General features: G+C 38.8%; 1 protein-coding gene and 1 pseudogene across 2 annotated transcripts in view; both read left to right on the forward strand.

Annotated features, from left to right (window-relative positions):
- KCNQ5 (potassium voltage-gated channel subfamily Q member 5) overlaps window positions 1–26,204 on the forward strand; it is a 576,742-nt gene that overhangs the window by 362,346 nt on the left and 188,192 nt on the right. For both annotated transcript variants that reach the window (XM_034962369.3, XM_003809536.5), the window contains exon 2: window positions 13,614–13,704. In XM_034962369.3, coding sequence (XP_034818260.1) covers window positions 13,614–13,704 — 91 coding nt within the window. The remainder of the gene's footprint in view (window positions 1–13,613; window positions 13,705–26,204) is intronic.
- On the forward strand, window positions 87–10,597 carry LOC129398014 (lysine-rich nucleolar protein 1-like; annotated as a pseudogene).

Here is a 26,204-nt window from a genome sequence, read left to right on the forward strand (position 1 = left end):
CAGACAGGGACGTTTAAATCTGCAGTGGTTTCTGCTGCCTTTTGTTCAGCTATGCCCTGCCCCCAGAGGTGGAGTCTACAAAGGCAGGCAGGCCTTGTTGAGCTGCAGTGGGCTCCACCCAGTTTGAGCTTCCAGGCTGCTTTGTTTACCTACTCAAGCCTCAGCAATGGTGGACGCCCCTCCCGCAGCCAGGCTGCCGCCTCACAGTTTGATCTTGGACTGCTGTGCTAGCAGTGAGCAAGGCTCCATAGGCGTGAGACCCATCGAGCCAGACATGGGATATACTCTCCTGGTTTGCTGTTTGCTAAGACCATTGGAAAAGCCCAGTATTGGGGTGGCAGTGTCCCGATTTTCCAGGTACAGTCTGTCACGGCTTCCCTTGGCTAGGAAACGGAAATCCCCCCACCCCTTGTGCTTCCTGGGTGAGGCAATACCCCGCCCTGCTTCAGCTCACCCTCCATGGGCTGCACCCACTGTCCAACTGGTCCCAATGAGATGAACCAGGTACCTCAGTTGGAAATGCAGAAATCACCCATCTTCTGTGTCAATCACACTGGGAGCTGCAGACCAGAGCTGTTGCTATTCGGCCATTTTGGAACCAATCCCAACAATTTTTTTTAATAACAGTAAAAACAAGAAATTCGAAGCCCTGGAGAGGGCCTATAAGAAAAGCAAGAAGTCAGGCACAGTGGCTCACACCTGTAATCCCAGCACTTTGTGAGGGCAATGCAGGAAGATCACATGGGATCAGTAGTTAGACCAGCCTGGGCAACACAGTGAGACTGTCACTACAAAAATTTTTGTCTAAGTTAACCGGGCATAGTGGCATGTGCCGGTAGTCCTAGATACTTGGGAGGCTGAAGCAGGAGGATTGCGTGAGCCCAGATGTTCAAGGCTGCAGTGAGCTATGATCTGGCCGCTGTACACCAGTGTGGGCGACAGCGCAATATGTTGTGACACATGCACCAAAAAAAAAGAGAAGCAAGAAAGAACGTAGGAAGAAATCAATCTTGTTCACCCAGAAATTCTCCAAAGAACTCAGATTTTTTACTCTGTGTTTTTAAATATTGAGAAAATGGAAAGCATGTAACTAACAGCATATTTTTAACAGTTTAAAAAACCACAGTCATCAAGAGTAATTTCAGATGAACTGAAAATCAGATAAACCACAACATTCCCCTGTCCCCAAAAAGGACTTTTTTAAATTACAGGAATAGAGAAGAAATAATCCTACTTGTTGGTGGTCAGTATTGTTACAGTAACACCAAGAGATCAGAGCTATGAAAATCCTAACCTCTTCCTAATTTTCCATCAAAAAGCCTGATTTTCCACCACAGAATGCAAATGAAAACCACAATGATATGTCATCTCACACTAGTCAGAATGGCTAGTATTAAAAAGTCAAAAACAACAGATGCTGGTGAGGCTGTGGAGAAAACGGACAATTTATATACTGTTAGTGGGAAGGTAAATTAGTTCAACTACTTTGGAAAGCAGTTTAGAGATTTCTTAAAGAACTTAAAGCAGAAAACTACCATTTGACCCAGCAATACCATTACTGGCTATATACCCAAAGGAAAATAGATCATTACACCAAAAAGACATATGTACTCCTGTGTTCATTGCTGCACTGTTCACAACAGCAAAAATATGGAGTCAACTAGCTGCCCATCAATGGTGGATCGGATAAAGAAAATGTGGAGGCTAGGTATGGTGGCTCATGCCTGTAATCCCAGCACTTTGGGAGGCCAAGGCAGGTGAATCATGAGGTCAGGAGTTCGAGACCAGCCTGGCCAACATGGTGAAAGCCCGTCTCTACTAAAAATACAAAAAATTAGCCGGGCCTTGTGGTGGGCACCTGTAATCCTAGCTACTCGGGAGGCTGAGGCAGGAGAATCGCTTGAACCCAGCAGGCAGAAGTTGCAGTGAGCTGAGATCGCACCATTGCACTCCAGCCTGGGTGACAGTGTGAGACTCCATCTCAAAAGAAAGAAAGAAAATGTGGAACATATACACCACGGAATACTACACAGCCATAAAAAAGAATGAAATTGGGGTCACAGTGGAGCAGGCTCTCATGTGGAGGTGGGGAAGTTTGGTCCATCAGAATGATCACCAAGACACACAAAGCAGACCTGGGCCCTGGGCTCCCAGAGAAGAAAAAGAAGAAGAAAGTGGTCAAAGAACCAGAGACTCAATACTCAATTTTAAACAATGATGATTACTTTGCCAGTGTTTCTCCTATAAGAGCCACATCCCCCTCTAAGAGTGTGGTCCATGGGAAGGCACCTGAGATGCCTCTAGTGAAGAAAACAAGTAAAAGAAGGGTGTCAGCACCCTTTGCGAGGAGCATGTAGAACCTGACACCACACTGCGTGCCAGACAGTCAGAGAAGTCACCCAATCCCAGGAAGCAGGTGCTTGGCCATTTGGAGTTCCTCTGTGGGGAGAAGAAAAAGAAGAAGTCACCTCCAGCCATGTCCCATGCCTCTGGGGTGAAAACCTCCCCAGACCCCAGACAGGGTGAAGAGGAAACCAGAGTTGGCAAGAAGCTCAAATAACACAAGAAGGAAACAAAGGGGGCCCAGGACCCCACAGCCCTCTCAGTCCAGAACCCTTGGTTCTGCGAGGCTGGGGATGCTGCGGACACTTGCTCAGTGGGGAAGAAGGGTGAGGAACAGGCAGCCTTGGGGCAGATAACGGAAGCAGAAAAGCCCCAGGGAGCACAGTGGGAAGGTGAAGAAGAAGAAAACAAAAATCCACCAGGAGGGAGATGCCCTCCCAGGCCACTCCAAGCCCTTCAGGTCCATGGAGAGCAGCCCTAGGAAAGGAAGTAAAAAGAAGCCAAAGTTGAGGCTCCGGAATACATCCATCCCCAAAGGAGATGGCCCTAAGGCCCCCGAGAAGAAAAAGATGAAGTCCAAGAAGGTAGAGCAGCCAATCATTGAGGAGCCGGCTCTGAAAAGGAAGAAAAAGAACAAGAGGAAAGAGAGTGGGACAGCAAGAGACCCTTGGAAGGAGGAAACAGACACGGACTTAGAGGTGGTGTTGGAAAAGAAAGGCAACATGGACGAGGCGCACATAGACCAGGTGAGGCGAAAGGCCTTGCAAGGAGAGATCGATCCAGAGTCAGGCAAAACGGAAGCTTCTGAAACCAGGAAGTGGACGGGAACCTAGTTTGGCCAGTGGGATACTGCTGGTTTTGACAACGAGGAACAGAAACTGAAGTTTCTCAAACTTACTGGTGGCTTCAAAAACCTGTCCCCTTCGTTCAGCCGCCACCCCCTCCACGCCCCCCAGCACGATTGCAAGGTCCAACATAGCCCTCAGCAAGAAGGCGGCCGACAGCCTGCAGCAGAACCTGCAGCAGGACTGTGACCGGGCCATGAGCTGGAAGTACAGCCGCGGAGCCGGTCTCTGCTTCTCCACCGCCCCCAACAAGATCTTTTATATTCATAGGAACGCTTCCAAGTTAGCCAAGCTGGAAGATTAAACTCTAGAGTTTTGTCCCCTCAAAACTGCCACAATTGCTTTGATTATCCCATTTATGCTGGAGATTACAAGTTTTTTTTGGTGAAAAATCAGATCTTGGTGATGACCTTGAGCAGTAGGATATAAATAACTCCCATAAACTTAGCGTTCCAATAATGGAACACTAGGCATAAATGGGTTATTCAGTTGTGCTGATGAAAGCCATCTGACAGTTGGCTCACATTGAACACCTGTGGAGACTAAGGACAAGGACAAGGACAACTATCTTGATGGGCTTGGATGAACTGGGGAGAGGCAGCTCATGTTTGGGGAGCCAGGAGAACAAGTGAGTGGCTAAAACCTCCTGTTTTCTGTGTTAAACATTCCGTCCCTGTTTGAGACATCAATGTGTACAGATGACCTTTGTTGAGTGTTTAGCAGGTGCTAGGCACATACTAGTGTTTTCCTTAATGTATTTAATCTTCATAATTATGAAATGGGTGCTATTATTATCCGCATCTTATAGATGAGGCAAAGGAAGTTCAGGGATAAAGTAATAAAATGCCCTGGGATCACCCAACCACTAAAAACAAACAAACAAAAGAATGAAATCATGTCCTTTGTCCCAACATGGATGAAACTGGAGGCCAAAGTCCTAAGCAAATTAGTACAGGAACAAAAAAACAAATACCAGATGTTCTTACTTATAAGTGGATGCTAAATGTTGAGTACCCACGGTCGTAAACATGGGAACAATAGACACTGCAGACTACTAGAGGGGAGGGGAAGGAGAGGGGCATAGGTCAAAAAACTACCTACTGGGTACTGTGATGACTACCAGAGTGTAATACCCATGTAACAAATCTGTACATGTACCCCCTCTATCTAAAATAAAACTTGGGGATAAAAAGCATGATTTTCTTTTTTTAAACTAAAAGGGATTTTTAAAAATATGATTAAGAAACAGTGAAAATATGAGATGGGAAAATTGTTGGCTATTAATAAGTTCATATTTTTGCATCTAGCTTCGTATCATAAGGTATCAAAGTATTTGAAGATGAAACTGAAGAACTTTCATTAATAGTTTCTCATAATATTTTAGCTTTTATTTATGTACAGGAGTATGATAAATTTTAATAAATCTTGAAAAAATGTGATGAATGCCAAATGACCAGAGAGAGAAAAAATATCCTGAGTGCCAAAAAGGAGTAAAATAGGAGGCCCTGGGCTTTGTATATTGATAAGCTCAATAACAATTCCTAGAAATATTCTAGATAGAATATTAAGCAAATGATTTATAATAAATTTGAGGGCCAGGCACAGTGGCTCATGCCTGTAATCCCAGCACTTTGGGAAGCCAAGGCGAGTGGATCACTTCAGGTCAGGAGTTCAAGACCAGCCTGACCGACATGGTGAAGCCCCATCTCTACTAAAAATGCAAAATTAGCCAGGCATGGTGGTGCACGCCTGGAGTCCCAGTTACTTGGGAGGCTGAGGCAGGAGAATCGCTTGAACCCAGGAGGTGGACTTTGCAGTGAGCTGAGATTGCGCCATTGCACTCCAGCCTAGGCAACAAGAGCGAAACTCTGTCTCAAAAAAAAAAAAAAAAAAAAAAAAAAGGGAAAGAACAACTATCATTCCTAGAAAATAACATAAGTTCATCAAGAGTAAAAAAAATTACATTAAATAATGCTTAATAATGCTTATTTCTTATTTTGATAGGTTAACCAGATTGCTACATCAGGGGAATAGAGTAGATAAAATGTCTTGATTTCAGCAAAGCACTGATAAGTGCTTTATAATATCTTTGAGGGAAACAAAGAGAAATTCAGGTAAGATGATAGTCGTGGGAGAAGAGGTACCTGATAGGGGTGCTCCAAAGTCAAGATATGGTGTTTGTAAAGAAATCCGGAAGATAAGGGTAAAACATTAGGAGGTTCTTGTTTAGGGAGTGGGTAGTTCATGCTAGGAATAAATGAATCAAGATTACCATAGTAATATGTAAATGTAACAAATATAAAGACTTTCCAGAAATCCAAGTGAGCAAAATCTATTCATTTTCATTTAAGTTCAATTTGAATCAATGGTGTCATTTAGTTCTTTTAAAAAAAAATGCAACTTTAGATTGAATACTCCCATTTCAAAGAAAGAGTAGTAATAGACAAAAACACATCTTTACGGCTTTTGTTACTTGGTCAAATATATCCTGAATACCTTGTAACGTGCAGAAAACATCTGTGGCTGCTTACATAATATATGCGGTACAAGTGGATAAAAATAAGCAAAAGTTTGTCTTCCCATTTAACTGAAAGCCCTGATGAGGACACAGACTATGCCTGAGTTCCCAGTTCCTGGTACAATGTCTGTAAATATTTGTGATTGATATAATACAGTGAAAGTAAGATAATGATAGAACAGTGCAAAGAAATTGGGAATGAAGTTAATCCATAAAAATGTATACCAGAAGGATCTGGGACACTATTACTATTTGTAATGTGGGTCCCAAATTCACCTTTGAGCCTCTTGGCAGCCAAGGCAAGGAAACAAATATGTTAAAAGATCACAGTCTCCGAAACCTAAAACTTCATCCCTTTTGCCAGAAGCAACGTGTTAATAGATTTTTCTTGCAATAAAATCCTGAGAGAAATTTCTCACAGGATGCCTCATTGAGCAAATACAATGTGAAATAGGGAGAAATTCTTAAAATACAGTAAGCTGGTTAAATGCTTTTTACTCCTAGTTAAAGTAATTCCTTTAGGGACCGAAGAAGTAGGGTCCAAGTACACAGATTGCCAGTGGTCAGCTTTGCTCCAGGCCCTGTGGTGTGGTAGGAAAAGTACAACAAATTAAGTGATTGCATATACTTGAGACAGTCTTTTTTGAAACCAAACTTTTGCTGTAGCTGGGCAGTATCCAGTTTGAATCTGTATTCCCCAGCAAGAATGGACAATGCAGATATTTACTGTTGGTGATTAAATGCCAATTCTTTTGCTTACACTGAAGAATGAGAATGAGTCTCAGTCCCACTTTGAGGGATGTAACAACAAACTGGGCAAACGTAAAGAACAGTGACAAGGAGAATGACACGTCAGGACATAATTTCATATACAAAGTAGACAGCAAACTGGGCTTGGTATATTGAATCTGAAGACCAACAGGGAAGTCATGATAAAACCAACCTCAAACATCTCAAGAACTCTCTTAGGGAGGAAGGAGCACATGTCTTCTGTGGTCCAGATCCTGACCAAGGAGTAAAGGTCCCAGACAAGGGGAGCGAACTCAGGAGAAAATCAATTTCCAACGGTAGAGCTGTCTGTAACAGGGCTATGCCGCCATAAAATGATGGGAGGGTCCTGGATGCTGGAGGGGTTTAGAGAGAGACTGCACAACTGTCTATCAGTGATGTTTCAAAAATAATCCCTGTCCTCAAAGGGAGACTGAATCAGAAATCCTTCTGGCCACACGAATTTCCAGATCCTGAGGTGAGAAGGCATGCTCCATGTCTGTCTACGCAGAGTCCACTGACTGCTCTGAGGGAAACCTCTTGAACTGTTTATGGGTTCTGTTGCCATCTCCTAGCTTTTTTACATTAGCCATAGTCCTTTAAAGAAATACTCTAAGCAAGCAGAAACCACAGTTTCCCATACCCTCCAATTTCCTCTTAACATCTCACATGTAAAATGCAACATTTCATTCTTTAAAAACTGTTCGCTGATGACGATATTTTTAAAACTTCACAGGCCGGGCACGGTAGCTCATGCCTGTAATCCCAGCACTTTGGGAGGTAGAGGCGGGCGGATCACGAGGTCAGGAGATCGAGACCATCCTGGCTAAAGTGGTGAAACCCCATCTCTACTAAAAATACAAAAAAAAAAAAAAAAAATTAGCCAAGCATGGTGATGGGCACCTGTAGTCCCAGCTACTCAGGAGGCTGAGAAAGGAGAATGGCGTGAATCCGGAAGGCGGAGCTTGCAGTGAGCCGAGATTGCGTCACTGCACTCCAGCCTGGGTGACAGAGCAAGACTCTGTCTCAAAAAAAAAAAAAAAAAAATTCACAGAGATTTCAGTGATAGTATTTATTGATTAGGGTCTTTGTTAATATTTAAGGTTCATTGCACTTGAAAAGCAGAATCGTGCAGTGTTCTAATCAATTATTCCAAATCACCATTAAAGACACTAAAAATGTCATATTTAATTTTTATTGCTTTGCAATGGAAGCTGAGGCATGCTCTGAGTAGATCCCAGGTGCCAAATGCACTTCTCTTATGGAAACATTATGCATAAAGGATATTTTGCAAAGTACCAAGTTTAGAAAGAAAGGTAAATTTAGGATGCTGGAAGAAAGAAATGACTCCAGTGCTTCCCTCTGCTGATGAAGTTTTGATTTCATTAGGTGGCCTGTCCTCCAGGCAAAGTGCTGTGCCAGCCAGTGGGGTCAGCTATAGTCTCTAATGTCAGCAGGCATACTCCAGTCATCATAATTCATGAAATGCTCTCAAGGTCCTCTGTCAAATGCACTGAAGATCATACTTCATCAAAGCAATACTTTAAAATTTATGAAAAGTCAGAAGCAGGGTTGAATTTCCTTTGGAAGTTATTTCTGAAGAATTGTTTTCTTAAAATATTCTATATCTTCTTCCTGTTAGCATCTTTTATTTCAATCCTATGGTTCCATTCCATTTAAAACATTTAAGGGCCAGGCACGGTGGCTCATGCCTGTAATTCCAGCACTTTGGGAGGCCGATGCGGGCGGATTATGAGGTCAGGAGATCGAGACCATCCTGGCTAACACAGTGAAACCCCATCTCTACTAAAAATACAAAAAGCATTAGCCGGGCTTGGTGGTGGGTGCCTGTAGTCCCAGCTACTCGGGAGGCTGAGGCAGGAGAATGGCGTGAACCCGGGAGAAGGAGCTTGCAGTAGGTCGAGATCACGCCACTGCACTCCAGCCTGGGCGACAGAGTGAGACTCCATCTCAAAAAAAAAAAAATTTAAGATCTCCCCTCCCTCAAAACTTTCTTAATGAGTATAACTAACTTACATGGGCCATTATGCCATGGAACACTTACAGTCTGCCAAAATGCTAGCAGAGAGCACCTGCTAGGTGGAAATGTGTGGTTGCTTCAATCAGCAAAGCCTACTCTGTTGATTTGACTGTTGTATCATGCTAAGTTCAGGGAGATGTCTACTTTAAACCTCAGCTCCATTTCTCCTTTCTTCATTGCATCATTCACAATTGTTTGTGAGTACCTGGGGATTGTGTGTTTGTGTGAATGCCAATAGGGTAACTTGCCATGGTTCGTTCAGTAGAGCTTTTCTGAATGTTTTATTTTCACATCATTTTCATTCTTGCTAAATGAATCTGTGCTTGATGCACTAGTTCTGGAAGCTAGACATTATCTGTTATACAAGCACCCATGAGATTCCCAAGTCAAGCTTTTTGTCAAATTAAATCTAATAAATTGATTCTTAACCCACAAGAAAGACTGATGATAGTTTTCTTGAGTAAACATAGAATCCTTTGAGTTGGTAATATTTAAATTTTTTATAAATTTCCTTCTTTTTCTCTTACAATAATCAGTGCCTTCCAAATAAGTTTTGGATAAAAGATCTAGATCAAAATGAATTTCCTCAGAAACAAAATATAAATGACTGTTTCAGGCAAAATAAAGGCCAATAGCTGTTCCAGACTAATTTTGAAGGAATATCCATCTTATGATACCTCAGGATTAACGTATACATGGAAAAACATTCATATATTTTAAACTCATCATAAAGCTGACAGGTGCAAAACTGGGCCCTCTTCCAGCGCCGTCTTACCAATTCTCAATTACAGATGTCTTAATTTTTATGTGTGCCATGGGCCCTTCAGCAATCTTGTGGAAACTATGAACCATTCCTCAAATATATGTGACTACAAAAGGAAAAATTATGATGAAATCTATTATTAAAACATTACACAAATTTGCAATATGGCAATGCATATGCTTCTTTATTAAAAACAACCCCTAGCAGTAGGGCTAATAGCTACATAATCTTGAAATGATGAGCAAAATCAATATTCAAGATGAAACAATTATGGTTTCATCTACAACTGTAAAATGAGATTTTAAAATCTGTGATTTTTGTGAGCAACAAATTCACAAGTACGGCTAATACCATCATGATCTATTGCCATGGTTAGCGAAAGATAAACACATAAATATCCCCCCTCTATGTTCACTACCCCCTAAATTTTACACACAGATCCCCTGGAGGACCATGGACTCTACATTAGGATAGCCTGAGCCCAGTGACTCTTGCCACTGCTTCTACTTGTATTCAACCACTAGAGAGGTGCGTTGGGGTCATGGTCAGTAATCAGCATGCATACATGTGCACAGGATCCTCAGAAGCAATAGAGTCAGCAAAACCACACACAAACCCCACTATGTCACTGCCAATCAGCCCAACATCTGAACACTGTCACCTTACAGGGGTCACTCTGTGTCAGTTCAGTGTTTTCTCCAGCCAGAAAGTCTGCCTCTGGCAATGATACCAAGAGCTAATTCAGAGCAGAATGTGTTCATTGTTCTCCATGATGTCATTTGCCAAATGAAAGAAATGGTTCTAGAATATCCTCTATGCTTATTTACCAAAACTTTATATGCTTGGTCTGCACCGTCAGGATAACATGTTCCATACATTTACTTCTTCTAGGGGGAAAAAAATACTTCCATATCTCCAGCTAGAATTTATAGCCGAGATTTAAATCCACATTTCCACGTGGATGTCTAAAACTGGATTTATCCTCTTCTCCCCAAAACCAGTTTCTCCTTCTGACTTTGACTTTTCTTCTCCTAACTTGTACAGTCATCTCAGACTTTCCAGCCACCAAACCCGCTTCCCAGACTCCACTCCCCAATTTACAGCATCCCTTCAGTCTCCCTGTTTGTTCCATTCTCATTTCTATTATGTTCATTTACAGCCTAACCTAGATTCACTGTTACCCTTGTTCCTGCCTCTCACTACTCAGATCCATTCTATACACACTGCTGCCAACTTAATTTTCCCAGAAGGCAACTCTGATGACCCTTTTATCCTGTTCAGAAATCTTCAATGGCTCCCCATTTTCTACTGAACTAAATGCAGACTCTGCCCTACAAGCCTCTCCTCCACTTAGCTCCAGACTCCCAATTCAGCCACCTGTTTCATCCTGTTCTGCAAACTTTGATAATTCTAGTTCCATGAAACAAAAGGCAAATAGTTTGCCTCATTCATTTTCTGACTTGCTGCCTTCCACATTTTGTACCCTCCTTCTAGGATGTGTTTCTCCAGAAATTTCTCTTGTTGAAACCTTACTCTTCCTTCAAAGACCATCTCAAACACCATCTTTTTTTTGGAACACTTCTTGATGTGCTCCCACCTTTCCCAACTAAATAGAATCCCTCCCCACTTTCAGCCTCTGTAGCATTTTTCTTAGCACTTATCTGCCTCTGCCTTTCATTCTGATCCAATGTGTTCACTTTGCCCACCTCACTAGATTTTAATTCCTAGTGGTAAGAATTTGTAGACCATTCCTGAAAATCCATTTTTGGCATACGAATTATTTCAATACAATTGAAAACATGTATTGAGTATCCATTGTAGAAGGCACTGTACCAAAGGCTACCAGCTGTACAAGGCTAAATTAAAACAGCATTCAAATATTGATGAAGAAGGAACTAGCAATAAGATGTGTTTTGAGCACAGACATAGATTATAAAACTGTCATTGGGATGCTCTTGAAGGAGGAAAGCATCTTAATGATTAAATAATCCCCTGCTCACTTTTCCAAGTGTTTTCTGGGAAACCTGGACTTGGTGGGGAAAGGGAGGGAATATCCAGATAAGGGCTCCTCACCAGAGGAGAACATCTATCACTGTCATCTGATGCCACATCATCCTCTCAACTACCTTAGTAATCCCTGTATTTCACTTTCTCATTTATAGTTTGGGGTTCAGGTAGGTGCACTGGATTTTGACCACTAGTTTGCAAATTTTAGTTCATTAGGACCAACTTAAAATATAATCCACAGTATCCTGAATCATTAGATGCATGAATCAAAAGTAGGATGATGCCAGACACACTTTGGGAGGCTGAGGTGGGAGGATCCCTTGAGGCCAGGAGTTCGAGACCAGCCTGAGCGACATGGTGAGACCCTGTCTCTACAAAAATTTTTAAAAAAATTAGCCAGTCCTGCTGGCCTGCGCCTATAGTCCCAGCTACTCAGGAGGCTGAGGTGGGAGGATGGCTTGAACCCTAGGAGTTCAAGGTTAAAGTTACAATGAGCTATGAATGTACCACTGCACTCTAGCCTGGTCAACAGAGGAAGACCCTATTTCTAAAAAAATAAAAATGAAAAATAAAAAAGCATGATGAATCATTAACATCGTGTACTAGGTTTTTTCCACTAGCAGGCTCTTTCCTCTTGGAGCCTTCTGTTTAGAATGGCAACCCCTTTCCCCTCAGTTTGAGGAGATAGAGAAGTGTCTCCCTGAGCCGAGAATACCACCACCATTCTCATCTCTGATGCTTATTCAGCACACTGCATAGAGGCTTAGACTACACAGTGCTTAGGTTCTCTTTCTGCTACACAACCTTGGAAGAGCTACAAATGTTAATTCTCAGTTTTCATATCTGTAAAATGGGGATTATAATAATTTTATTCCATAAATTTCTGGGGATAACATAGAGATAATTGATAATGTAAGAATGAGGAGAATGCATTTAAAAGGGACTTAGCACGGTATCCAGCTTGTAGGAACCCCTCTATGAATGTTAGTCATTATTATCAGCATAGAAAACATGTTGGGATAAATATAAAGAAACAAGGAATAAATGTAGTGGGGTCATCTATTGACCCCTGAATAGTCAGGGGTCAACAAACGTTTCTGTGGGCCTTACTGACCCTGTTATAACTACTCAGTTCTGCAATCATAGCATGAAAGCAGCCATAGACAATACATAAATGAATGACTGTGACTGTGTGCTGATAAAACTTTATTTACACAAACAGGCATTAGGAGCCAGATTTGTCCTGTAGGCATAATTAGGCAAACTCTGGCTATACTGCCCAAACCCTGGCCTTTGGGAACTTCCAATCAAGTGTGGTGGTAAGACTTGTAAGACTTTTCAGGGGAAGCAAGGAGGAGTCAGGGACTAACTTCACCATCATCCAGAGGAGCATAGAAACTTGGTATTTTAAGACAGCTTACTATATGAATTTCCCAGAGAGGAACACAAGTAAAAAATATGACCTAGAGCAAATAGCTCAGGTTTTTTTTTTAACACTGCCTTTCAAAATAAGTAACTTCAACTTTGAAACAGAGCCTTCCCTTTTAGTAGACATTTTCCTTGGAAACTCAGCTCCCGCCTTGATCCTAGAAGTTACACATTTGTAGGAATAAAAATACCTGTAGATTAATTGGTAGACAATGCCTGATCCTGAATTCTGTTTCTTATCCTTATATATGAATAGACAGAGCTGAGAAGTCATTTATCCAGCAGTTTGACTAGAAGGAAATGGAAAGTGTATGGGTAGCAGAGGAAATCATTCACTTCCTTTTCTATTCTTATTATTAATATATGATCTTATTATTAATAATATAAAGGAATAGCAAATGAGAATCCATGAGCAATATCAGACCATGAAAATGAGCCAGTGGCTGAGTAACAACCAATTAGGACACTTGATAGTTTAGCAAACTTGCCAAACAGGAGACAGACTCGGCTCCTTTGAACGAAGAGTGACTGCAGCGTGGGTTCCCTAGATAGGAGAGCAAGAACATACTTTCTGGGCCTCTCTCAGGATCGTTGTTTGGGAAGGAAGTTGTATGGGAAATTCACAAACTCTTAGATGCTAACATTTAAATGCAGCATGCCACACACACACAAACCCACAAACACAACCTTTTTTCATCAATAAAATTGCAGAGGAGCCCCATTTGCACAGTATATCATATTGTATTTTAATATCCAAAATGGCTAGTCCCTTCCAGAGTTTTTATGAGTTAATGTGTGCTAATTTAATGGGCCTGGTGCTTTATTTATTTGAAGCAAGAAATTAAGTCTGTGATAATAAGGCAAGGTTCTTATCAGATTTCTCTTTTTGTTGTTTTACAGTTTTCTCCTTGTCTTTGGTTGCTTGATTTTGTCAGTGTTTTCTACCATCCCTGAGCACACAAAATTGGCCTCAAGTTGCCTCTTGATCCTGGTAAGTGAAACATGAACAAGAACGTACATGAATGTTGTATAAGAACTGCCTATAATATTTATACTATGCATCTTATCCTACAAAAAAATCCTATCTAAAAAAGAGTTACTGAGAAATATAAAAATTTCAAAGATTACTGAAACATTTGCCCACCAATTTAACATGTAGTCAATCCTTAGAAATATATAGAAATGTTCAGGATTGCTATTACACAGCAATATCTTGTGTTGTAGATATATCATAAATAGAAGGCAATATTAGAAAGCAGTTTTAAGTATGTTTATCTATGCTAATAAACAAATTATATAAGAAGAATCAGTATCTATGAGGCCTCTCATTATATTGTGAAAGACTATAGAGTAGAGAGCATTTTCCAATAACTGTAATTTGGCAGTAGCTAAATATAATTGGCCAAGAACTATGAACATATGGCACCTCACAAGAAAATAGAAGGCTCCTTCATGCTCTTTTCAACCAACAGACTGCATTATGAGTTTTGCTGCTAATGCAGTTACCTGGTGATAAATTCTGCAGTTTGCTCTGTTTCCATTATGCTGTCAATCCTCAACCACACAGAATTGCTCAATTCACTTTAAAATGGAAAAAGACCCCAAGATATTTTTATCAGAATTATTCTGAGCCTTTTAAGCTCTCATACTTTCTATTACAACTAAACTATAGCACTGTACACTCTAATCACATCTGATTGAAAGTTTGGTTCATTTTCAACTATTTTGACCCACTCACTTTGTCCAAAATTATCAGATTTGACAGTCTTAGAGCTATTTGAATGAACTACAAACTGGAACAGCTCACTGTTTCTGTAAAGCCTAGGGGTATACAGAAGCAGGGGGAGGAAAACGGTAAGATGGTTTATGTGCCCTAATAAGCAGAGGTTGGTTATGTTACAGCAATAAATATTGAATATGAAAAAATTGTTACTACCACGAAGGTGGAAACTGAAAGATTTCAACTCATATAACCTGAGAGAGGGGGCAGATGCTTTTCCTACCTTTGCTTTCAGATGGCTAGTTTGTACTCAAGGTTGCTAAGACATCATCAAGTCTTTCCATGCAATATCAGGGAGACCTCATTTTGAATCTGTAATAAATCTCTCTCAATTCATTTGCATACAAATTGTGCTCCAGCAGCATATTGCTCATGTTAAGGTTACCGTTTCAAAGCCCAAGGTAGAGAACAGATAGACCAAAGAGCACATCAGAGATCTGTTCCATTTTCAAGCTTTCCCTTTGGGTAGAAAGTAGGCTTTTAACCTTGTCCGCCCTTTTGATAACACAAATGATCTGAGCCCAAGGGCTAAGGTATAGCTGGCTTTTAGGTCCACATATAGAACTACAACCAGGAATTTTAGACTTAAAATATAAATCTGATATTTAAACTTGGAAACAAAAAACTGGATCTACTGCATGACCAATATTAGGAATAAATCAATCATTAGGAATCTCATGAAAAGATTTCTTCCAGAGCCAGGTCAAAAATCCAAAATGTTAGATTTATATCCTCCAAACCTCTGAAATATAAATTCTGTCATTGCTAATGAATTTCTAAATAGTCCAAAGAAACCCATGTAATCACAAAGTCTAAAACTGATTAGTATCTTGACTTTTAAAACCTGTTGAATAGTGAACAATGGATCAGAGTTTAGTAACTAGAGTGCATTTAGTAGAAAATAAAAATGTAGATGTCAGTCTTGAATGCTTTCTGGTTTAGCAAGGTGGAAATGAGTTCCTCTATGCAGATGAGGCCTTCGTTTTGAGCAATGTGGTTAGTGCTACAGATAGATATTCGCAGAAACCTGTTGCAACAAGGCTTTCCATAGGGAGAGGGTTTGTTAATCCTACTGTCTTTGTACTATAGTGATACATTGTCAAAGTATATTCTCAAAACCTACCTAGAAATATACAGACTGCATTGCAGAGCTAAGATTCACTGATGATATTCTTCACCAATGTTTTCTCCAAAATCTTTTTATCTGGACAAAAAAATTCAAATACAGTCTTTTACTTTTTCTTTAGCAATGAATAAATTAGGAAAGCATTAATATTTTAATTATTTTTCACAATGAGTTAACATAGTATATTATAAAAGTTCAATCACTTGTAGAAGATTTGGAAAAGTCAATCATTAAGATGACAAATCTTAATGATTTAAGTAATGTCTCATTTATTACCTTTTAACATGTATTGTTGAGACGGTTACTATGATTTCAAAGTCACAGAACTCATAGAACACGATTCTGATTAGCAGTAAAGTTCCCAAGATGAGACATATCGAAGGAATTACCATCCAAAGGAAGAAGAAGGATTATCATTCAAATAGTAAAAAGCAATGGCTTTTAAAATGCTTGCAAGACCAGGCACAGTGACTCATGCATGTAATCCCAGCACTTTGGGAGGCCGAGACAGGCAGATCACTTGAGGTCAGGAGTTTGATACCAGCCTGGCCAACACAGTGAAAGCTCGTCTCTACTAAAAAACACAAAAATTATCTGGGTGTGGTGGCATACACCTGTAATCCCAGCTATTTGTGAGGCTGAGGCAAGAGAATAGCTTGAACCCAGGAGGCGGAGGTTGCAGTGAACTGGGATTGCACCATTGCACTCCAGCCTGGGCAACAGAGCAAGACTCCATCTCAAATATGAATAAAATAAAATAAAATGTTTGCAAAAATGTACAATAAATCCACATTTGTACACTTTTCATGTACACTGTTGATGTATAAAGACAACACCAGAGGTGTACATTTAGAACTATGTATATATCCTATATCAAGATTGTGTATTTTTTCATAACTTCCATCCCTTTTGGGTTTTTTAACATTTTAAAATATGTTGAGATATTTCCTACAATTCTATTTCTGTGCAAGTGAAAGGCACCCACACTTGTGACAGGGAGCACACTACAGGCAAACCTGGCTTGTAGACAGAGCCCTCTTTGACACTCATTCTTTTCCACCTAATTGTTCCCTTGAGGGCACCAGCATGTTAGGTGCAGGCCATCCCTTTAGACATCTCTTGCTTGCCTCCTGGGGGCCCCCATAAGGACTTTAGCTGTCCATCCCACATCCAAAAAGGAAGTCTCCCCTCATTTCCATCCAGAATGGCACTGCCAACGCTCTTGTAAACTTGTAACTTCACAAACTTGCCTTGGTTACAAGCCAAATGAATACCTGTGTTAATTTGCTCATTTATTCTTTTCAGTTGTGGGAACTGAGATTTCAGCCTATACAACCAGGTTCCTTATTTCTCTCCACAGAAGCAGTGGAGCATAGACTTAAGAATGTGATACAGACTATAGTCGGGCTCCATGAATTCAAATTTCACTCCTGTCCAATTTTAGCTGTGCGACTTGGAAAATCACTCCACTGTGCCTTAGTTGTCTTATCTGTTAAAAGTGAATAGGAGGATTCTAGAAGAAAGACAGAGTAGGAATCACCAGGATTCTGTCTCCCACCTAAACAACAATTGCACTGGCAGAATTTGATGTAATTCAATGGATGGAACTCTGGAATCTATTGAATGTTTGCAACTTACAGAGGAAGGCTTAGATGGTAAGTTGCAGTTAATTTTGGTCCATTTCAGCTCTTAGCACAGTGATAGCTACCCATCCCCTACGCCCAGGCCCATTGCAGGCAGCTGTGCACATGTTCCAGGAGGGACCTGAACACAGCTTATAAGAGCCAGGATGGGCAAAAAGAACCCTGTCCTCCAAATATCAGAAATCTGACCTCGGATCACTAATTGCTGCTTCTGATCACAGAGGCGCAGACAAAAAATGTGGCAGCCATTGCTGTTGCACCTTCACCCATTGCTGTAAGCCCCTCCCCCACCAGCAGAAGTGACTTCTAGGGGATTAAAAGGATCCTCCCCCCATCCTTCATTTTTCTTTTTTCCTTTTTTGGAATACAGTGTATAAAGATGTAATTATGTGACATTAATAACTGGAAGGTGTAGGGCTAGAGATGTAAAGGAGCAGAGTTTTTGTATGCCATTAAAGTTAAACTGGTATAAATTCAAATTAGAGTGTTATAACTTTAGGATGTTCATTTAATTCCCATGGCAACCACAAAGAAAATAGCTATAGAATATACACAAGGAGAAGTGAGAAAGGAATTCAAACATTTCACTACAAAAAAAAAAATGAACTAAACACAAAAGAAGGTAGCAATTCAGGAAATGAGAGACAAAAAAAGCTATGAAGTATATATAAAACAAAGAGCAAAATGATGAAAGCATCTTATCATTAATTACTTTAAATGTAAGTGGATAAAAGTTTCTAGTAAAAGACAGAGATTGGCAGAATTGATAAAAATACATCATTCAACTATGTATATGCTTAGTACAAGAGACTTACTTTAGAGTCAAAGACACAAATACATTGACAGTAAAAGGGTGGAAAAGATATTTTATGCAAATAGTAAACAAAAGAGAGCAGAGGTGGCTATACTAATAACATACAAAATAGACTTTAAATCAAAAAAGTTATAAGAGATAAAGAAGGACATTATATATTAATAAAAGGTTTAATACACCAAGAAGATGTAATAATTATAAACATTTATGCACCTATTAACAGGTAATAAAATACATGAAGCAAAAACTGACAAAATTAAAGGGAGAAATGGATAGTTCTACAACAATAGTTGAAGACTTCAATACCCTACTCTCAATAATGGATAGAACAACCAAACAGAAGATAAGTAAGAAAACAGAAGACTTAACACAATAAACCAACTAGGACTAACAGACATAATACAGAACACTGTACCCAATAACAATAACATAAACATTCTTATGTTATTCATATGCCATTATGTTAGCCCGCAAGTCTCAACGATTTTAAAAGATGGATACCACACAAAGATGGATACCACACAAAGATGGATACCACACAAAGTATTTTTTCCAACCACAATGGGATGAAGTTAAATATCAATAACAGAAGTAAAACTGGAATATTCAAAAATTAAACAGCATGCCTTTGTTTTATTTTTTTTTCTTGAGACAGAGTCTCACTTTGTCACCCAGGCTGGAGTACAGTGGTGGGATCTTGGCTCATTGCAACCTCGACCTCCTAGGTTCAAGAGATTCTCCTGCCTCTCAGCCTCCTGAGTAGCTGGGACTACAGGCACGCACCACCACTCCCAGCTAATTTTTGCATTTTTAGTAGAGGCGGGGTTTCACCATATTGGCCAGGCTGGTCTTGAACTCCTGACCTCAAGTGATCTACCCGCCTCAGCCTCCCAAAGTGCTGGGATTACAGGTGTGAGCCACTGTGCCCAGCCTAAACAGCATACTTTTAAACAACCAATGGGTCAAAAAATAAGTCTTAGAAATTAATGAAAACAAAACTCAACCTGCCAAAACCTATGGGACACAGTGAAAGTTGTGCTAAGATTAAAAATTATAGCTATAAATGCTTACATTAAAAAAAAGAAATATCTCAAATCAGCAACTTCATTTTACAACTTAAGGATCTAAAAAAGAATACACTAGACCCAAGCTAGCCAGAACAAAGGAAACAATAAACATGGATAAATGAAATAAAGACTAGAAAAACAATAAAGAAAATCAATGAAACCAAAAGTTGGCTGTTAGAAAAGGTTGACAAAAACAGACAAACCTTTAGATAGATGAACTAAGAAAAAAGAATAATCGAATTAATAGAATCAGAAATGGAAATGGGAATATTGCTACTGATTCTACAGAAATAAAAAGGACCATAAGAGAGTACTATGAACAATTGTATGCCAACACATTGGAAATCTGGATGAAATGGACAAATTCGTGAAAACACAAAACCTACCAAGACTAAATCACAAAGAAATAGAAACCGAATAGTGCTATAACTAGTAAGGAGACTGAATCAGTAATAAAAAATCTTTCAACAACAACAAAGAAGCCCAGGATCTGATGGCTTCACTAGTGAATTCTAACAAACATTTAAAGAACTAATATCAATCCTTCTGAAACTATTCCAAAAAAATAAAAAAGAAGCAACACTTCCTAACTAATTCTATGAGGCATTACTTTGATGCCAAAGACACAAGAAAAAGAAAACCATAGACCATTATTTCTTATGAACGTTAGTGTAAAACTCATCAACAAAATGCTCGTATATTTACCAGAATATTAAGAGGATTATACACCTTGGTCAAAGGGGATTTAGTCCTTCAATGAAAGAATAATTCAACACACAAAAATTGATCAGTGTTATAGGCCACATTAACAGAATGAAGGGAAGATGCCACATAATTATCTCAATTGAAGCCAGAAAAAACATTTGAAAAAATTCAGTACCCTTCTATGATTAAAATATGTATATATATACTCCACAAACTAGGAATGGAAGAAAACTACCTCAACATGATAAAAGCCACATATGAAAAACCTACAGCCAACATCATACACAAAGGTGAAAGACTAAAACTTTTCCTCTAAGATCAGGAAGAAGGCAAGGATGTCTGCGTTTGCCATCCCTATTCAACAAAGTACTAGACGGCTGTACTAATTGCTAGCTACAGCAATTAGGCAACTATTAAATAAAAGAAACAAAAGGCATCCCAACTGAAAAAGTAAGTAAAATTATCCCTGTATACAGATGATGTGATCTTATATGTAGGAACCCCTGAAGATTTAAAAAAAAAAAAAGACTGTAAGAAATAATAAATGAATTCAGCAAAGTAGCAGGATGCAAAGTCAATATACAAAAATGCGTTGCATTTTACCAACAATGAAGAATTTAGAAAGGAAACTATGAAAACAATTCCATTTATAATAATATCAAAAAATACTTAGGAATTAACTTAACCAAGGAGATGAAGAACTTGTACAATGAAAACTACAATAACATTGCTGAAATAAATTAATAAGACATAAATAAATGGAAACTCATTCCCTGTCCATAGTTTTGAGAACTTAATATTGTTAACATGTCCAAAGTGATCTACAGATTCAATGCAATTCCTATCAAAATCCCAATGATGTTTCTTGCAGAAATAGAAAAACCCATCCTAGAATTCATATAGAATTTTAAAGGACCCCCAAATTGCCCAAACTATTTTGAAAGTAAAGAACAAAGCTGGAGGACTTATAATTTTTTATTTTAAAACTTACTACTACAAAGCTACAGTAATCAATCATGAGGTAGTTTCCTATAACATTATGAATGTATTTAAGCTACAATAGTCAATCATGATGTAGTTTCCTGTAACATTATAAATGTATTTAATACACTGAACTATACTTTAAAATGATTAAGCTGTAAATTTTATGTTATATATAGGCATAAAGACCAACATTTAGACCCATGGAATAGAATAGAAAGTCCAGAAATAAACCCACACACATATGGTCAAATGATTTTTGACCATTCAGTGGGGAAAGAGCAGTCTTTTCAACAACTGGTGATGGAAATATTAGATATCCACATGTGAAAGAATGAAGCTGGACCGTTACCTAAGACAATACACAAAAATTAACTTGAAATGCCTTAAAGACCTAAAACTATAACATTGTTAGAAGAAAACATAAGGCAAAAACTTCATGACATTGGATTTGTCAGTGATTTCTTGGACATAACACCAAAGGTGTAGGCAACAGAAGAAAAAAACAGAGAAACTGAACTTCATAAAAATTTAAAATGTTTGTGTATCAGAAGACAGTATCAACAGAGAAAAAAGGCAACACACAGAATGAGAGAAAATATCTGCAAATAACATACCTGAGAAGGGGTTAATATCTGGACTATGTAGAGAATTTCTGAAACTCAACAACAAAAACAACCTGATTCAAAAAATGAGCAAAGGACTTGAATAAACATTTCTCAAAAAAAAAAGAGGTACAAATGGCCAATAAGCACATGAAAAGATGCTCAACATTATTAATCATTAGGGAAGTGCAAATCAAAACTACACTGAGTACCACCTCACACCCGTTAGGATGGCTGCTATCACAGAAACAGAAAATAACAAATGTTGGTGAGGATGTGGGAAAATGGAATCCTTGTTCACAGTTGGTGGGACTGTGAAATGCTATAGCCACTATGGAAAACAATACAGCTTTTTTTCCTCAAAAAAAAATAAAAAATAGAATTACATGATGCAGCAATTCCACTTCTGGATGTATGCCAAAAACACTGACGGCAAGGTCTCAAAGAGATGTGTACACCCATGTTCATAGCAGCATCGTTCACAATAGCCAGAATGTGGAAACGACCCAAGTGTATACTGACAAGTGAACGGATAAGCAAAATATGGCATATACATACAAAAAAAGTATTCACCCTTAAAAAGAAGGAAATTTTGACATATGCTTCAACATGGGTTAATGTTGGGGACATTATGCCAAGTGAAATAAGCCAGCCACAAAAAGAAAAATAATGTATGATTCCACTTATATGAGTGAGATACCTAGAATAGTCAAAAAAGTATAGAGACAAAGTGGAATGGTTGTTGCCAGGGGCTGTAGGGATCAGGGAATAGTGAGTTATTGTTTAATAGATGAAGAGTTTCAGCATTACAAGAAGAAAAGAGTTAGGGAGATGGGTGGTGGGGATGGTTCTGTAACATTACGAATGTATTTAATACCACACTGAACCATACTTTAAAATGGTTAAGCTGTAAATTTTATATTACATATATTTTACCACAATAAAAAAATTGAGAAAAATCTTTTAAAAGATTAAATGAGCATTAGGAAAAATAGCTAATACACGCTGGGCTTAATACCTAAGTGATGGGTTGATAGATGCAGCAAACCACCATGGCACACGTTTACCTATGTAACAAACCTGCACATCCTGCACATGTACCCCGGAACTTAAAATAAAACTAAAAATTAAAAAAAATTAAATGAAATTTAAAACTCAAAAAAAAGTGGTTAATGATATAGCCTACTTCCTAAGGCTGATGTGAAAATTAGATAAATTCAAGTGCTTAGGACTGGGCCCAACAGAAAGAAAACTCTTGGAAAGATAGCAAATATGATCATCATGGGATCTTCCATGTTTAATGGAGACCTCATAGGGACACAAGTACAGGTGAACTGTGGAACATCTGAAAATGCTACACTTGAGGAAATATTATATTTTATAATAGAAAACAAGTATCTGTGTAAGAGTTTTCTCACCGCAATCACTGTTAATTATGGAAGCTTGCTACATAAACATGTTCTCTAAAAGTGACTCAGTGGTATACATTCGGCATGCAGCATGTGTTCACAATAGCCACTTATTTCTGGTGACTAATGAAACTGATTTCAATTGTTGCAGCATTTTAGTAAATACGTCTGATGACAGTGCTTGTGGCTTTATATCTCTTCTCTCGATGTCTGCATCTACTGAGTGAAACATTGGGCAGGAATAACTCCAGATCTGATGGACTTGCTTGCTCTGCCATCACCCTGGTGATAAAATTTGTGAACTCAAGAACGCGTATGAAACTGTGTGTCCACATTCCAAGGACAGTTAAAAGCTGGTGTTAATTTCCTATATTTGGTGATTCCATCAAAAATGAAAGGGAGCCAGCATTTTTTAAGTACCCTTCATTTATTAGGCTCATTGATTTCTTACTAGAAAAATAAAACTGGCAATGTAAGTATCCCCTCCCATTTTCACAAATAGCTAAATAAGTTGTGCAAGATAACATATCAAGTGTAAAATAGCCAAGATTCCAGCTTAGGCCTGGCTGAGGAAAAGACTGGGCTGTCTTCAGAGCGTCCCGCTGCCTCTCATTCTCTTGCTTCTTTCAAGGCTGACAAGTCTACCAAAATGCATTTGCCAGTACCCAATGAAGTGCTCATGTCTAAGGCTTCTTTTTGTTCCATATATGCCAAATAAGGCTTACAACACTTTTACTTAGGATGCTGTGCTTTCATAAAGAGTTCCACTTACCAAGTTATCACAAATGGGTATATCAATTCAGGCCACTAGAAGTTCTTTGTACTGAGAATTCTAAATTCTGTTTTGCAAATATTCAAGAGCCTGGTTCATGGGATAAATAGTCAAGTGTAAAAGTTCATCTTCTAGCCCCAGTTCACTTTGCTCAGGTGAGTATCATGCTGTTGAAATGAGTTCTCCTATTTCCAGGTTAGACTATTGTGGTAAGTTTTGTTTGGTTTGTTTTGATTTCATTAGCCAAAGGTTGTAGGTTTTAGCATTGTATTTCCCACCTTTTTGAGAACGATACTGTCTGGAGTGCATTTCCTCTCTGTTAAAGAACTTCTTGCCATCCAGATTAATTTTAAAGTATTTATTTTAAGTTTTTAGATGAAAATTGTCCATCATGTTGAGAAAAGAGAACTCCATTTGATGAAAGTGATGCATATTATTTGCAAAATTCTTATTGCAGGTTATCATTTCTAAAAGTGCCCACCCATAAGCAGTAAAAGGAATGCCACTATCAATTTTAGCAAGACAGAGCCTGTCTCAGTATATTTGCTCCTGTACCCTCCTGCTGTGTTAGAAAGACTCCAAACTACAAATGGATCATGCTCAGCATCTGGATGAGTACTCTATCCAGGCTTTCCCAAACATCCAGATGTTTGACAGCTTCTACATATGCATATTTTCTCCTTATGCTTCAGGTAGCAAAGTAAACATGGGTTTATTGTTTCCCTGCACAGCGACTCTGCTCCTGAATTGTGTACAAACTCAATTTAGGCAGGTCTAATTATATCTTAAATGTACTAGTGGAGCTGACTATTTAAAGAAAATCTATAGGGAATTCTTTTGTAAAGTGAAGCATCCCCTTGGAAAGGTAATAACAGCTACATAATTTGTTACATGTTTGTTTTCTTTTTAATGCGGGCACATGCATTTTTAATTGCTATATAAATATTCACTATATATATATATATATATATAACATGGTATTGAAGAATTAGAGACATCGTTGCCACTTCCTATATACCAGTATTAACGGGGGAGGGAAAGATCAGCCACAAGCACGTTTACTGGTCCTTGCAAAGTAGAAAGGTTTGCACATGAAATTGTAAGGGTTTGATACAGAATGAGATGACAGTAGTCTTTACATTTAAAACTTCTGGTATTAAATATTGTAAGAGAGGATAACAGAGTGTAAGGATAAGAATCCATTCGAGGATATTAAATCTTATGTTTGTAAAGGCAGTAACGCAGTATGAGATATGAAGCAATCAGATGTGAGGAATGAGCAATGCTTCTTTAGATTTATCACATCCCTATAATTTACTGCAGAAAGCTCTCAGAATATCCCAATGAACATTGAAAACTGCAGTTATTTTCCTTTGCTTTTCTTTCATCAAGGAAAAATGCAAATAAACTCTAAAATGATTCACAGAGACTAACGACCCTCATCAATCTGCCGATGACTGAAAAGAAAAAAGCAGGAATAGTTAAACACCTACACTGAATCTTAACAGAGGGATAATAACATAGTAAGTTGCCCCATAAAAGTATTTCAGATATTAGAGGAAAGAATTTTTGAAGCTAAAGATAATGATTGTGCCTGAAAAAGACCATGCCTCTATCTACAATTAAGGAAAGAAAGAATTTTCCATATTTTTATGCAAACATTGATGTCTAACCAAGTGGTCCAGGCTATGCTACCTACCGCACTCTGTACAACTTTGTTTCAAGACTTGACAGGCTACCCAGCAGACATCCTTAGAGCTATAAATGAGCCATATTCAACCAGGTCCACACTGATGTTTAGCTCTTATGCCCTTTTGAGCTTCACAAAAGTATATCTGACCAAGAGAGAAAGAGAAACAAGGTAGTATGATAAATTTTACAGGGTTACTGGGAAATAAGTCAAAATGTTTGTCAGTAGAAGGAAAAACACCCTTCCCTTACTATCTTTCCATGCTGTGATCATTTCCATCATTTGAAACCTGGACCAAATACCTCCTCCTTCCTGAAATAAACTTTCTTTCCTCTAACTTTCCTCAGTCCTGTCTACTTGACATTGTATCTTCTCCATTATTCATTTATTCAACAAGATGTATGCAGTACCCAATATGTATGAGGCATTCTTTTTTAAGAGCTGAGGAGATAGCAATGAACAAAACAGCCAAAATGTCTGTTCTCATGGAGCTAATGTTTTTGTGGAAGACCTAGAATAAACAAACAGGAAAATCAATATATTAGATATTACAAATAAAAGGAAAGCAAGAAAAAGGAATAGGTAATGAAGGAATGTTTAGATAGTATGTTTAGAGAAGTCCACTGAAATGGGTGGCAGAGACTTGAATGGAATGAGGCGATGAGGCATGCAAAGATTAGGGAAAATAACATGCCAGGCAGATAGAGCTTCAAGGACATAAGCTTTAGACAGGAGCATACCTGGTGAGACAAGGAAGGGCAAGAACATGAGCAACTGAAGGAGGGTAAGCCAGGGTTGGGAGAAGTGGAGAAAATGAGGCACCAGTTGAACTGTAAATTTCCTGAGAAGAGAATCCAAAGCTGATTCAGTGACACCACTTAATACAGTAATAGTTGGTG

Source organism: Pan paniscus, chromosome 5 (assembly GCF_029289425.2).
Source record: "Pan paniscus chromosome 5, NHGRI_mPanPan1-v2.0_pri, whole genome shotgun sequence".
Classification (NCBI taxonomy): Eukaryota; Metazoa; Chordata; class Mammalia; order Primates; family Hominidae; genus Pan; species Pan paniscus.